Below are 16,624 nucleotides of genomic sequence, written 5' to 3'. Positions count from 1 at the left end.
AACCCATTTTGGAAGGAAAATTGAAGGTACACATTCAATATTTAATTTACAAATATTTATTTGTAATAGAGATAGTAGATACATCACTCCTTAAATTTTTTTAATATATATATATATATATATATTTATATATATTAATTGAAGTTGCATTTACAATTGATCAGTTTAAAAAATGATCAGTGCCACCATATATGCTCAAATTCTTCTTTTCCTATCATAAAAAAGAAGATAAATGTCCAATTGTGAAATACATTCATAATATAAATTAGTAATTAGATCCCAAATTTACACTTATTTTTATATATTGGCATCGGGTGTCCGACAACACAGTCCCGACTTATGAAGCTGTGAAACAATATATGAACAGTTTCCAAAAAGCTTTGATGAAGCAACAACCATTGATGATGATGACTTTCGCAATTATCTAAGAAGAAAGTATTGGATAATTGATATGCTATACTTTACGATGTAGATAATATATATATATATATATATATATATATATATATATATATATATATATGTGGTCAAATACCAAGCACATATAAATAATATAGAATGGTGCAATCAGTCCAAATAAACCAAGTATTTATTAAAGTTCATTTTTGGCAAGGACCAACCAACAGACATCCTCACTGAGCCACTTGTTGCCTCTAAGTTTTCCTTTCTTCGACACAAGCTCACTGTCCTTGCAACCCCGTTGAGCTTGAGGGGCGTAATGATGATGGCATCAATATCACCAAAGATCAAGCCATGCAAGATATCCTCCTCCACAAATCATGACAGAGCATCCGAGGATGAAGACATATCTACACAACATGATATTCAGCCGAATATCAAGCCTCCATGATCCATGGAGTTGACCCACTAATGGCTCATCCTTTCCTATTTTATTTATGCAATTATGTTGATCATTTTGTATATAATACTGCGACTGTAAATGTAAATTGCGTGAGCTATAATTTCAAGTTATTCAATATTTATTTAGTGTTTAACAATAGCGAATTTTTTTCTTGAAATAGTAGATTTGTTGATTTCATATAATAAAAATGTTGCTGAAATGATAGCTAAAGCTAAAAAAAAATGGCTTACACACATGCACCAGCAAAAGATATAAGAATATTTTTTTCAATTAAAATGAAGAAGGCAATTCGTGAAGAAATTGGTTATGCATCATTTTGTTTATATAATTGTTGATGAAGCTTGTGATAAGTCAATGAGGGAGCAAATGACTATAGTTTTAAGATCTGTACATCAACAAAGATGGCTTTGTGCGAGAATGGTTTTTTGGCCTTGTGCATGTACTACTTGATATTGCAGCTTTAACCCTAAAAATGAGATACATGATGTATTATATATATCTTGTCTTAATCGAGGCTTTCAAAACATTCAACGACAGGGATACGATGGTGTAAGCTGTAACATGCGAGGTGGGTGGAATGGGTTGCATGCAAGCTTTGATATTAAGACTGTGTTTAGATGTTGAGCTGAATTGATCTGAATTGAGTTCTTTATGAATAATAGTGAGTTGAGATGGTAGAGTGAGTTTTGTAGAGTCTACCAAAGATGAGTTTAAATGTATTTAGATATTAAGATAAGTTAAGATGTATTTATGGAAAGTTGAAAATGATTGTAAGTCTCACATATAAAGAAGTATTGAATTGAAAAAGATTATGGGTCCAGCTTGTAAAGAGGTTTTGAGTTGAGGATGAGTTTAATAATTTAAGAGTTGGGTTTTTGGATGTTAGATTTAGCTTCAAATTAGACTGAACTGAGTTAAACTCATATGAGTTTAACAATCAAATGGGGCTTAAAAGATTGTTAGAATAATTAATCACTGTTATTTCACTACTTTATTTTTTTAATTTTTTGTCTGGGAAAACTTATTGATCTTTTTTGTCTGGTATAATTTAGTCCTAGCTAATTTGATTCAATTTTTTCAAAGTTATATATATGATTTTTATTGTGTGGGGATTGATTGAGCGAATTGGTCGTCCGAGGTATTAATTTGGGTATTTTTTCGAAAAAAAAAAAAAACCCGACCTTAGGTCTTGAATCTCTTGGTGATCCACCAATGAATTTCTATTCCTTGGAAAGTGGAAATTAAAGGCGTGACGACGAAAGGAATCAAAGACTTCTGTAGACGTTTGTACTGAGAGGTCGAATTGCGTTCCAAAGTTCGTTCAAAAGCAGTACTTTTCGTACAATCCCAATACCTTTATGATGGGATCACTGATCAGCTACCCTCAAATGTCTACGCAAAAATAGTTTTTTTTATGCTTTCTCTTTTCTTTTTTTCTCTCTCTTTTTTTTTTTTCTCAGCTGTACCATCGACGTTTATCTTGTTTGGGAAGTAAACCGCCTTCGTTAAGGTTCCTGCTCGGCATATAAATAGACGTGCTTGACACTATTCTCCGACTACTTTCAGCACTACTCTCTGGCTATAATCTAAGATCTGGTCGTAATTGTGTCAATATTGTGCGTGTGTTTTGGGAAGGAATGGAAAAGATGGCGAGAGAACACATAAAAGAGATACGTAGAAAAAGGTTTTCAATCGGAGGAGAACTGAACCCATTGATGAAGGATCTTCATCAAGCCGTCAAAAACCTGTCTGCTGAACTTTACGCCAAGGATGTCCACTTTCTCATGGAACTCATTCAGGTTCCTCACTATTCATTCTGATCTCTCATATGCATCCAAGCCGTTCGCTTTAATTGTGTGTGTGTTTGATCTTCGTACGTGCATGCATGTATCGGTTCTTGATGATGTATATATATCATGTATTGCTGTCCACTATATGCATGCATGCAGCATCGTCCATATACTCTAGTTTTAATTTTTTTAAAAGCTGGTGTGATCATGAAACGGATGATCAGCATGAGAATTTTTTTATTTTTTTAAAAAAAAATTGTGTGTCAGAATGCGGAAGATAACGAGTACATGGAGGGGGTGGATCCATCGCTTGAGTTCCTGATAACCTCGGAGGACATTACGGGCACGGGAGCTCCATCAACATTACTTATTTTCAACAACGAGAAAGGTTTCTCTTCTAAAAACATAGACTCCATTTGCAGTGTTGGTCGGTCCACCAAGAAAGGCAAATGGAAACGCGGTTATATGGGAGAGAAAGGTACGTATTATTGCATGCATGCAGTACTACTAGATCTCACGTACTTTTATACATATATCTAAAATAAAAAAATGCATGCTAGCATCTAGTAGTGTTACTCATGTATGTACATATATGATGATCATGTATGTTTTTGGAAAGATTAGGGGAGGTTTGGATATTGGGTTGATATGAGAGTTGAAAGTGGAATAAAATATTATTAGAATATAGTTTTTTAATATTATTTTTATTTTAGAATTTGAAAAAGTTGAGTTGTTTATTATATTTTGTTTGAAAATTTGAAAAAATTGTAATAATTAAATGAGATGAGATTAGTTGAGATCATCTCATTATCCAAACAAGATCTAATTCAAAACAAGCATGCAAAAAGATCATCGATGATCACGGAGTTACAATCTTTAGAATAGAAGGAAATTAGAAACAAATCATGTAATGGAAATTATTGCATGCATAAATTTTAAGCAACTAATTAGTTTGGTCCTAACTAAGTTCTGAATTTCACACACACACACACATATATAATATTTTAAAACAACTATTTAATAAATAAAAATATTATAGCTGACAAGTTGTCTCAATCTTTTTTTTTTAATAATGCATGCATTTGTTAGATTTATCGATATCCTCTAATCCTTTTGATGCACAAAAGCAACAACTTTTACATATTATTTTTTTAACTGATCATGATAAATGCTTACATGAAAGTTAATATGTTTGGGAAGTAATTAGTAACATCTCCTTAAAAGCTGTCATATGAAAGATGATTACAATAGTTGTTTGAAAGCTTATTCCTTTGAAAAGTGTTGTTCAAAGTGTAACTTCTAGAAATTATAAGCTTATTCTTTTACAGTTCTCTCTCTCTCTCTCTCACTTAATCTCTGCAATCATATATAAACCTCGATTACTATGAATTAATTATGATCAACTATATTCTTCATAGACTGTAATGCTCATGATTTCTTTTTTGGCTGATATGTGAGAATGGGAAGGATATGTATTAAAAAATTTTAAAAAATTTTAAAAAAATATTAAAAAATTGAAAAATTTGAAAAAAGATGGTGTGCGGAGGTTGGAGAGGTTGTGTAGCATTGCTTTTTTAGTAAATAAAAATATTATAGTTGATAAATTATCTCAATCTTGGCCTGCCTTTGAAAAGTGTCAAGTGTAACTTCTAGAAATTACAAGCTTAGTCCTTAAAGCCCCGTTTGGATTGAGAACTCGTCTCTCTCTCTTTTCATCCCCTCTCTCTCTCTCTCTCTCTCTCTCTCAATGCTCAAGAAATTACTTGATGATCTGTGCCATCATATATAAGATATAAACCTCGATTACTATGAATTAATTATGAGCTATATTCTTTTCTTTTCTTTTTCTTTTTGGCTGATCTGTGAGAATGGGAAGGATATGTATGTTCTTTTATCCCTAATTAAATTACCATATGGTTAAAAATGTAGGAATTGGGTTCAAAAGTGTATTTCTCATTACTGCTCAGCCTTACATATTTAGCAATGGGTATCGGATACGATTCAACGAAGAGCCTTGCCCACATTGCCACCTTGGGTACATAGTTCCAGAATGGGTGGAGGAGAACCGAAGACTTTCTTATATACAACAACTATATGGTTCCAAAAAATCTCTCCCTACAACAACAATTGTCTTACCTTTGAAGCCTGATATGGTCAAGCCTGTGAAGCAGCAACTCTCAAGCATTCATCCTGAAGTTCTTTTATTCCTATCAAAGCTGAAGCGGCTCTCAGTCAGGAAACATGATAAGAATCCTAAGCTCAATACCGTTAGTGCAATTGCTATTACAAGCGAGACTAACTTTGTGATGTGGAAGAACATTGATGCTGAGTCCGCCACACTCCATCTCTCCGCTAAGAGAAAGAATAATGAATCTGATATTGCAGAATGTAGCTACTATATGTGGAAGTAAAAGTTCCCTGTAAGACATGAAAACAGAGTGGAAAGAAAAATGGAAGTAGAAGAGTTAGTGATCACGTTGGCTTTTCCCTTTGGAGAGCGTCTCAACATAGGGGCTAGTTCACCTGGGATCTATGCATTTCTTCCCACAGAGATGGTTACTAACTTTCCCTTTATAATTCAGGCAGATTTTCTTCTTGCATCATCAAGGGAAACAATTCTCTTGGATAGTAAGTGGAACCAAGGGATTCTTGACTGTGTTTCCTCCGCTTTTACTGATGCTTTTGTCTCCCTAGTTCGAACTTCTGATCAGAATGTTCCACCATCAAGTTTGGCTCCCATGTTCAGGTTCATTCCTATCAACAACTCTTCTTATCAAGAGTTGAACAAAGTGAGGAATTCAATCAAGGAAAAGCTTGTTAAAGAAAATATTGTTCCGAGTGAGTCATACACGCAGTAGAAGTTCTTTCATAAACCACGCGAAGTCGGTAGGCTTATGCCTGATTTTTGGAACATTTTGGAAAAGGCAGGTAAGCAAGGGGTGAGCTTGTTTAATCTCTCATCCCATGGAAAGTATATACTGAGTTCTTCATTTGATAAAGGGGAGTATGATCACATATTGAGTTTCTTAGGAGTACAACCAGTCAAGAATGAATGGTCTGCCAAGTGCCTCCAGAGTTCTAACCTTGTTGCAGGAGTTGACGAGGATGTGTATTTGGAGATTTTACTATTTGTTGCCAAGAATTGGAAGTCAAAATTTGACAGCACCAAGATGAAAAACATACCACTCATAAAATATTTGGGTGTTGATGAGGAAGTATCTCTGTGCAGCATAGATGAATGCAGAAACTCTTATAAGGTGGTGTCTGTATCCAGGTATTCTCGTCATTCTTCATGGCTAATTAATTGGAACTGGGAATTCCATTGTGTTGCCAGTCTTTTTTTTATGCCACAAAGCACACAAGAAGCTATCCGACTCTTTCCTAAGACGATGACTTTACAAAAATGGCTTCGAGAACATGTCAAGGTTAGTGCTGTGGATGTATATGACTATGCAATTCACCTTAATGATTGTATCAACAATGACTGTAAGATCGCCATTGCCTTTGTTCACTTCTTATATCACTCTTTCTCAAAGAGTCATCTGTCAAAAGCTCAAATAGGTGATTTATGTGGTATTATGCCCCTCGTAAATAAATACGGGAAACTAATCAGGAAGAGGAAAAGGGTTTTGGTCCCTGCCAACCGAAGCAAATGGGCGGGATTGAATGGTTCAAATCCGTGGAGTGGTCAAAGCTATGTTGAGTTAGGAGGAGAATACTTGCGCCCGGGTTCTTTTGCAGGTGAATCTTGTTCTGGAGAACAGCTCTTGGAGTTCCTTAAAACTCAAGTTGCTGCTTCTGATATTCCTCATATAGATCCTCCCAATGTTGCAATTCCTGCTGTTTCTGCACCTCTCACCAAACAAAATGCGTTCTTGCTTTTGGATTGGATTCAAAACTTGAAATGTAGGAGAACTCAAATTCCAAATAAATTCTTGACGAGCATAAAGGAAGGTAGCTGGCTGAAGATTACTACCAATGGCTGCTCGGGTTACAGTCCACCATGTCGGTCATTCATGCTTACTTCTTCACTAGGAAACTTTTTGGAGAACGAATCTGTTCTTGCTGATATTCCATTGATTGATGAAAGTTTCTATGGTAATCAAATAAATAAATATAAGGAGGAGCTAAAGACAATTGGCGTCATGCTTGAGTATGGAGAAGCATGTGAATTTATTGGGAAGCATCTCATGTCTCTTCCTGATTCCTCCACTTTAACTAAAAGTCAGGTGTTCTCTATTTTGAATTTCATCAGGTTTTTTAGGGCCAATTATCTTGCACAGGAAAAGTTCATTAGTACATTCAAAGAAAGAAGATGGTTGAGGACATCCAGAGGTGACATGTCTCCAGTTGGATCTGTTTTGATTGAGCATAAATGGAAAGGTGCATCGCAAATCAGTAACCTCCCCTTCATCGATACAGGTTACTTTGGGGATGAAATATTTTCTTTTAAAGAGGAACTCAGGTCCCTTGGTGTGTTAATTGGCTTCAGTGGAAGTCACAAGCTTGTTATAGACAACTTAAAATCACCTTCATCCTTCTCTTCTCTGACAGCAGAGGCTGTTATATTCATACTGAAATGTATGCATCATTCAGGAGATCAATGCAACAAACTCATCGCGACATTGAGTGGTGTGAAATGCTTCAAGAAAAATATTGGTTACAAGTCTCCGGGAGAATGTTTCTTGTTTGACTCTCAATGGGCTTGCCTTCTACACGTTTTCAACGGTTTCCCACTCATTGATCATGATTTCTATGGAGGCAGTATCTTCTCGTACGGAAACGAGTTGCAGCAACTAGGCGTAAATGTGTATTTTGAGGAGGCAGTCGAAGTATTTGCCCAGAGTTTCAAGCAGCAAGCAACTTCCATGACAAAAGAAAATGTTTTGTCCTTTTTGTCATGTTACAAAGTACTAAAGTTTCCTCCAAATCTTATGAAATACGTCCGTGAAGTGAAGTGGCTGCGAACTAGGCTTGGTGATCTCAGATCTCCAAGCAATTGCATTCTGTATGGTCCAAAATGGCAATCAATTGCCCCAATTACTCTGCTCCCTTTCATAGACGATGGTGACAATTATTATGGCAAGGATATTCACGAATACAAGAAAGAGCTGAAAAGTATAGGGGTTGTCATTGAATTCGAAGATGGTGCAAAGTTTATTGCTGATGGTCTTTTTTTCCCCCAGGACCCTTCCATCATAACCCCTGCAAATGTGGTTTCCCTGCTAGAATGCATCCGCATTTTATTGCATGATCATGCAGGGAGTTACAAATTTCCAGACACTTTCTACAGAAGAATCTCTCAGAAATGGTTGAAGACGAATGATGGTTATAGGCCTCCAGATCAGTGCTGCTTGTTCGATTCTACGTGGAGCTCTCATTTGAAGCATACAGATGGACCTTTTCTTGATGAAGGTTTTTATGGTTCTAACATTAGATCATACAAAAAAGAGCTTAATGCTATTCATGTTACCGTGGATGTAAAGAAAGGATGCCCCTTGATTGCCAGGCACCTTGATTTCCATCATGAATATCTCACTATAGTTCGAATTTATAAATACTTGAGTGAATTTAATTGGAAGCCGGACACTGAAGCAGCCAAAAGGATTTGGATCCCAGATGGAGCTAAGAATGGAAAATGGGTTAGCCCCGGAGTGTGTGTTTTGCATGACAAGGATGATCTCTTTAGTTTCTGCCTGCAAGTTTTGGAAAATACTATGATCAGAAGCTACTCTTTTTTTTCTCTAGGGCTTTCAATGTTAAAGACAATCCCTCTGTTCTTGATTACTGCCTGCTTTGGATGGTTTGGTTTTTGAATAAAATGAGGAAGTAGTAGGGTTTGTAATGAAGTCCAAGAGCATGCAGATTTTCATGGAGGAGGAGGAGTTCCTTGCATCTAGCTAGGTGCATGTGTCTGTGAGTGCATGTTTGGCTAAATTGGAAATTTGAAAATTATAGAGGTGAATGTGTGGATACCATTAATTTGAAGGAACAACATATAATATTGCTAAAAGGAGAGAGAGGAAGAGAGATATATCCTAAAAGGAGGGAGAGAAAAGAGTTGAGAGAGGGATTTATCTAAATTGGTTTTGGAATGAATAGGCAGTGTGCTAAGGTTGAAGGTGCATGACGACAATAATTGGAAGTTGAAGGACAATGACTTGACTGAGTTGCGAGAACTAGGGATAGAATTTAGTTTTTAAGAGATCGAAGAAAAATTAGAGAGTGGCGTTCAAGAGGGATGTTTGGGAACACAATTATTTTCATATGTTCTCAGACTACTTTACTACTATTCACAAACTATTCAGTACTATTTTATTACTATTGTAACATTCTGATCCCGGAGGTCCAAGAGTTTGCACCTATTACCTTAAATCATCTCCCATAACACATTTATATATATTTTAAAGATTCCATAAAATATAAATTTATTATTTCAACACAAATATATATGTTCCTCCTCAGTGACACCAAAGAAATACTTGAACATAACAACTTAAAATATCCACAAAGACTCATAAACATCAATGTCTCAAAATACCCAAAATAACATAAAATAATAAATTTACTAAATAGGACTCTCCAACAATTTCTTGTACCCTTTGACACATATTCTTCTACGATCTTGCTAATATTTCCTACTCTTGATTTCTAACTGAAAGATCACAATTATATAAAAAATAATGAGGAGATAAGTGGTGAGTTATTATCAATTCAGTAAGTAGAGAACAAAATATTTTTAGATTCAGAATACAAAATCATAACATGTTATAAAAAATATTAGAATAAAAGTTCATAAATATTCTTATTCAAAAGTATCTTTTGGCATGGCATAACTGAATGTCATCATCATTATCATATCAGAGCATTATATTATAGCGTAGAGGTCATATTTATCCCCTGTGGTAGAGTTTTGCATCTGCGGATAGCCAAACAGAACATAAATCACTCTGTTAACAAAATGGTGTGCACTTATACAGAGACCACTACTATCACCTGTGGCAGGGCCGTATACCACTATTATCACCTGTGGCAGGGCCGTATACCACTATTATTACTTGTGGCAAGGCTGTATACTACTATTATTACCCATGGAAAAGCTGTATCAATTATTATTAGCCATGACAGAGTCGTATACCACTATTATTACCCATGGAAGGGGGCGTATACTACTATTATTACTCGTGGAAAGGCTGTATACCACTACTATTACCCGTGATAGGGACGTATACTCCTATTATTACCCATAATAGGACTGTATACCACTATTATTACCCGCAGTGGGCCTTAACGAAACAAATAAAAAATAGATCGTAAGAACAAGAAAAAAATCAGATACAGAATCAGCAAGTCATGCCAAAGATTTTCAGATGCCACATCATATCAAAGCAGAGTATTGAACAAATTCATATCATCTTAACAATATAAAATATAGATCTAAAGCATCGTCACTTAATCAATGCAAAAAATCAGATATCATATTCGCTCTTTTTGAACATTTTAGAAATAGAATGCTAAAAATAAGCTCATATCTACACCAGTCATGTTAAAAAAAAATTTTCTTCTTATACAAAGCTTCATGAGTAATTCAGAACACATATGTAACGCCTTGATCCTGGATGGGGTCGGATAAATACTACATTTCACTTAAAATCATATATTACAGTATATATATAAACTCCAATCTCTCAACTACACATAGGTCTCACTATTTTAACTCGACTACTTCAAATAATAACTAGTAGCACCACAAATTCTTAATATAAACGTCAACCTCCCAACATATCACATAATTATTCTTGATCCTCATCTGAAATATTTGAAGCATCGTTATGGAGATAAATGGTTAGTTATCAACAACTCAGTAAGCAGATAACATATACTAATATGTAAACATGAGAATTTACAAAGTTTAGAATGCTTTATTTTTTGTGCAAGAAACAGAGGCTTCTGAGATTTGTGGCTTGGCGTTGAAACAAAGTGATGTGGCTGTTTATGGGTGGTTTTTGTCGTGGTTGCTGCGTCTAGGATGGTGCAAAACATGGTTGTTTGGGTACGTGTGTGGGTGGAGGCATTGGGTTGGGTTTGGGACGGTGTGGAGTAACTAAGCTACAGTGGTGCAATTGGGTGGTTGGTGGTGTTTGTGAGTAGGGGAAGGAAGTGATGATTGTGGCCTTGTCGTGGCTGAGCGAACTCTTCTGTGGTGGTCTTGCTAGCCATTCGGGTGTGGGGAAGAAATTAAGAGTGGGAGGAGGCGTGAAGGAGCGAGCGATGTGGAGGAGCTTCACAAAAGGCTCACAGCTGCAGAAACCCCTAGGAAAAATGAGATTGCTGTGACCATGAGGGAGAGCCACTCGGTACATTGCCGTGCTTGTTTTATGGATGTGGGGACTTTAGGAGGAACGTGCATGCTGAGGGTTGTGGTGGCCACATTGTGCTTGATGGAAATTTATGTAGAAGGTGTAGTGTGATTTGAGGAAACAGACGTCATCTCTAGGGCATGGAGAAATTTGTTATGCATGAAAGAGATAAATGTACAGGTCTATATATATATATATATAGCTGGAAACCCTAGATTGTGGTGAGGAAGATCATCTTATGGGATATAGCCCATAATTTATAGGAAGATAACTCTAGAGTTGTAATATAGTGAGTTTGAACTGAAGTTTTTCATGGGCTTGGAGTTCATAAATAGATGGTGCCATAGTACTCATTGGTTTGGATCCATAAATAAAAAAAAAAAAAAGGGTTTTAACTTAATTATCAAGTCCAATAAAAAAAAAAATCCATAATCAACCGCAAGAACTATTGGGTCTATAGCCTATTCAAAATGATTCTATAAATCTCAAATGGGCTTTCCATAATATTAACCTAAATTTTTTTGTAGAAAGCCAGCTCAGCCTGAGCTTGGTGCTTGGCCCAGGTGTTACATCCTCCACCCCTTAAGAAAATTTTGTCTTCAAAATTTGCTAATACCACAAGCAAGGCTTTAAAACTTATTTGCCCGAGCCATTCCATGCCTATCCCAATCGTCAGTCATATTGTCGAATCTAATATTTCAAAATTCTAACCCTCTAATATGTAAGCCGGGTGTCTCCCATATTTCCTCCAGACATACACGTCCATGCACATTGTATGCACGGGGTGCTCGACGATGAAGACTCGCTATGTAGCAGTGACCAAACATGGCAGCTTTCTCCATCGGCTAAGATGTGGAGACTTGCAATTTCTGTGTGTCATGATGGGGGAGCAGGTGCTCTGTTTTGAGGAGCAAAAATAGAACTTGTTGTGTGGGGTTGGATGCGTGGAGGTTGTTGGTCCGGAGTAAGAGGATGTGTGATGGGGGCTTGGCTTCGAGGTGCTAGTGCACAATTAGTGTTGTGAAGGCCTACGTGTTTGAAGGCCTCAAGTTTGCCGACACTGGGCACCTCGATGCCTTCACAACCAAGGTCGTTGGATGCTGGCATCACTGTTCACGCTGATGTCACCTAGGTCATCAACAAGTTGTAGTCTGACTGCCCTCAATCACCAGTTGCAAATGAGGTTGGTACTTTTTTCCAGAGTCTACTTTCAGTTGATGATGGGGGTCTTTCCAAGGTTTTGAGCACTTTGAAAGAAGCGGACGAGTTTCTTTTAGAAGATGAAAATGGTGTAATGGAAGGTAGTGCTTTCCCACTTGTTTCTAGTCGGGGGGATGAGCATAGCCCTATCTATTCTATACCTCTTGAGGGAGCAGTAGGGTCTAACGAATTGGCATAAAAAGGGTCTTCGAGGGGTGGCACACCTACAAGCAATGTTCTCGTTGATAGAACAACGACACCTACGACGAAGGTAAAGAAACCTCCAATGGTGACGGAAACAATGGACAACAACAACATAGCTGTTGAGGAGATTTGGGATTTGAATGCAGGAGATGATGGGGAGGAAACTATAGGTTTGTCATTGGTGCCTTGTGAGGAGGAATGTTTAGGGTCGGAAGTGTAGTTGGGAGCTGTGTCTGGGAAAAATGTTGTTCCCCTTGTATCTCTTCATATGATAAACAATATAGCAAGTTCACCATCATATTGGGTTTTGCATAAGGTTAACGAGTTCAAAAGTGTGGGGATTTCATATAAAGGACGTGACGACCAATTTATAGCACTACTCACTGTGATTGAGGTAGGCCACTCGCTTGAAATCAATTCAAGATTTTAAAAAAGTAGGGAGTTAAAGGGTCTTCTTGGGCAATTAATTACGATGCTAAGGGAGGTAGTTCAAGTCGAGGGAAGACTAAAGGGAGGGTATTATGAAGCCGTCCTCGTAGAGGGAGTTTTGGGTGGAGTAGTAGTCTTAAAGGAAACAAGGGGTTGGGGTTGTGGAGATGTGTTCTGTTTCCATTCGGGCTTGGTGTATTTTGGATAGATTTCTAATTTTCACAGGCTTATTGGTCATTAGGGGCTCTCTAGTATGGGTTATGTGTTTATTGTATACGCCCAGTGTACTTGGTTACTTATATCGATATTAATATATATAATATTTTTACTTATAAAAAAAATTTTGCCACAAGAATAATGTACAATAGATAAATCTGATTCTCATTGCACCCCTCCCCCTTTTCTTTCTCTTTTTTTCTTAAAAACCAAGGTTGAATCTTTTCTACTTCTAATACACAGTCATTCTTAACTTTCTGTTGGCTAGGATAAATATCATTTATGCTATAAGGCAATCATTGACGAATTAGAAGACCTTATCTCAGAGTTCAATACTCGAAGCTCAAAATGGTAGGTACACAATTTGAACTTTTGTGTCTTTGCATAGATTTTTGCACTGCATAAAATTTCTTTGAGTAAAATGAAAATTCTTTTTCGTTTATTTTGTTTTAGTATATACCTTTTACTGTATCATGCTTTGTAGGATAATTTATTAATCCAGATGTCTTTTACTTTATGCTTTGGCAGCTAGATCAATAATATTTCTGAATTATTTCAATATATTAGATATTATTTTCTTTGGTTCACATTTCAAGGAGTTTCGTGCTTAACACGAAATATATTTACTTTTGTGCATCACTATTTACTTGTGAGAAATTCCAATTGAGCTAAATACATGAGTAATCAGAGATTATTTAGGCGGAATCTTTTGAGATCTTAAGTTTTTTTTTTCAATTTGCCCTATTTTATTCTTTCAATTTTACCTTTGGGAAGTTCTTAATTTCTATGTCTATGAGATCACTCAATTACTATTCAATATTTTATCATTACTTTTTATCTACTTTTTACTACTATTTAATATTTTATTATTAATTTTTTTGCCACTTTTTTACTACTATTTTACAGATTATCTAATATCACCTCACTACCCAAACGTAGCTTTAATATCCAACTTGTGAATTCACAAAGCGTTCATCAAACTTCACTTTTCAGATGAGTTATTTTATTTTTAAGTCGGTATTAGAACATGCCATTAACATCACTTAAATGGTAAGATTTGATCTATAAGATTCAAATTTTTAATTTTTTCAAATCAAATTATATTATGTAAGTACTTTATTTGGTGTGTTATCCATACCAACATATAAATAGAATTAAAAGTGTTAGTTCTTTTTTTCTTATATATACTTCAACCATTGACTTAATCATATTGTTTCCTAAAATCTTAGCATCGAATCAGCTTATTTTGCAAGATCTAGAATAAGAAAGATTATGACCTCCAAAAGAAAAGAGAAGGGTGGTTGGCATAACAAATATAGTTCAATGGTGTAATCAAGTCAACCTCACCCTGACAATGTTCTAAGAAGTAAATATAAGGTTGCGTTTGGATATTGAGTTGAGTTGGAGTTGAGCTGAGTTGAGTGTTTATGAATAGTAGTGAGTTGAGATGATTGAGTGAGTTTTGTAAGACTCACTTAAAATTAGTTTAAAGTGTGTTGGATGTTAAGATGAGTTTAGATATATTTATGGGAAGTTGTAAAATAATTGGGTCCCAGTTCATCTGAAACCCTTGTCCCACTTCTGGTGCCAAACCTGCAAGCAAAAGAAAAAAAAATCAAGGGCAAATAATGGCAGCTGCACTTGCAGCCAAAGTAGGTTTACGTGGGTTTGTCAGGTGGGGTCTATATCAATTAGGGGTGAGAATCGGGCGGTCCAGACTAGGAAAACCGATCGGACCGGCGTTTCGGTCCGAATCTCGTAGCCGACTAAATTCGGTCCGATCCACGGTCCAGGGGTTTTTCGGACCAGACTGGACTAAAATAAAATAAAAAATATATAATTTATATATATATTAATTATATAATTTTCATTTAACCAATTAACCTAATTCTATCACTAACTCACCATTAAGTAATTATTAACTAATACTAATATTTATAATTTTATACTAATAGTAATATTTATAATTTTATAGATACTAATATTTATATTAATACAAGTATTATATTAATAGTCTAGACTCTACTTCTACACTCTAATATGGTTATTAAAAAAAAAAAATACTAATAGTCTAATATGGACTAAGACTATAGTTAATAGTTATACTTGTACTAATATAGTTATAACTTATACTAAATCACTATAACTAATATTAGTATATTACTAATATATAGCTATACTATATTACTAATAGTCTAATACTAATACTATTGGTCTATTATATAGTTATAACTTATATTAATCATGATTCATAATAACTAATCACTATAAGTCTATATGCAATAGTAACAGTAACACTATAATAGTATAATATATAGTAGTAATATATAACTCACCATTAAGTAATTATTAACTAATACTAATATTTATAATTTTATAGTAATACTAATATTTATACTAATACAAGTATTATATTAATAGCCTAGAATCTACTTCTAGACTCTACGATGGTATAAAAAAAAAAAAAAGGATTAGATGTACCGACGAGATGGAACTCCACCTATCTTATGTTGGAGAGGGCTTCAAAATTTAAAAGGGTTTTTGATTGGTTGGAGTAAGAAGATCAGTGCTTCCTTAGTAGTATTAAAGATGACGATGATAACGATGTCGATGATGAAAATGTAAACCATGTGGTGAATACGAGAAAGTCAAAGAAGTTAGGGCCTCCTAATGCATCCGATTGGGCGAAGGTACAGTTGTTTGTGAGGTTCCTTGCATTATTTCATGATGCAACTTTAAAATTCTCGAGGGGTGAATATGTAACTTGTAATGTTTTTTTTCTCAGAGTTGGTTATTATTAAAGATGTCATTAATATGGAGTATGAAGAACAAAATCCCGTGATGGGATTAATGGCTACAAATATGAAGAGAAAGTTTGACAAGTATTGGGAGAACTTGGAAAATCAGAATATGTTGCTCTATGTTGGTGTTCTTCTTGCTCCTCGCTACAAGATGTGATATCTTGATTTTGGGTTGGGAAAAATGTATACACATGATCATGCAAAAAAAATTGATTTTAGTTGGAAGGTAAAAAATGCATTTATCTGCATATATGAGGCATACAGGGAAAATGAAGAAGGGCATTCTCCTCAACGCACAAGTTCCCAACAGGAAGACGTAGCTCCTTCAGCCGATAAGGTGGCTAGTAGAAAGACAAATTTGATGGTCGAATTTAGGCAACAGTTGCAGTCAGAAGTTAGTTTGGAAAGTAAGTTAGAGGTTGATAGATATCTAGCTAAAAGATGTGAGAATGAAGATGATAGTTTTGACCTTCTAATTTGGTGGAAGGCGAATTCAGTTAGATATCATGTACTTTCAATGGTTGCATGCAATGTACTTGCAATACCGATATCTACTGTGGCCTCTGAATCTACATTTAGCACTGAGGATCCTGTACTTGACCCTTTCCGAAGTAGTTTAAATCCAATGAGTGTTGAGGGTCTCATATGTGCACGAAACTGGCTTCGTTTTTCTTCTACTCCAATAAGCCTTAGGACTTTAATGGATGAAGTGGAGGAATTTGAAAAGCAGCTGGATATAGGTATGTAATAAAATTACCTTTG

General features: G+C 35.6%; 1 protein-coding gene and 1 pseudogene across 1 annotated transcript; both read left to right on the top strand.

Moving 5' to 3' along the window:
* The first annotated feature begins 2,405 nt into the window (after positions 1-2,405).
* On the top strand, positions 2,406-5,510 carry LOC121244430 (annotated as a pseudogene).
* Positions 5,511-5,535: 25 nt separating this feature from the next.
* Positions 5,536-8,571, top strand: LOC121244429. The gene has a single exon (XM_041142494.1). The coding sequence runs from the start codon at positions 5,547-5,549 to the stop codon at positions 8,466-8,468; it is 2,922 nt and encodes a 973-aa protein (XP_040998428.1). The 5' UTR covers positions 5,536-5,546; the 3' UTR covers positions 8,469-8,571.
* The last annotated feature ends 8,053 nt before the right edge of the window (positions 8,572-16,624 follow it).

Source organism: Juglans microcarpa x Juglans regia, chromosome 8S (assembly GCF_004785595.1).
Source record: "Juglans microcarpa x Juglans regia isolate MS1-56 chromosome 8S, Jm3101_v1.0, whole genome shotgun sequence".
In the NCBI taxonomy this organism is placed as follows: Eukaryota; Viridiplantae; Streptophyta; class Magnoliopsida; order Fagales; family Juglandaceae; genus Juglans; species Juglans microcarpa x Juglans regia.
Note: the sequence above shows the minus strand (reverse complement) of the source record. Positions and strands in the feature narration are given on the sequence as shown.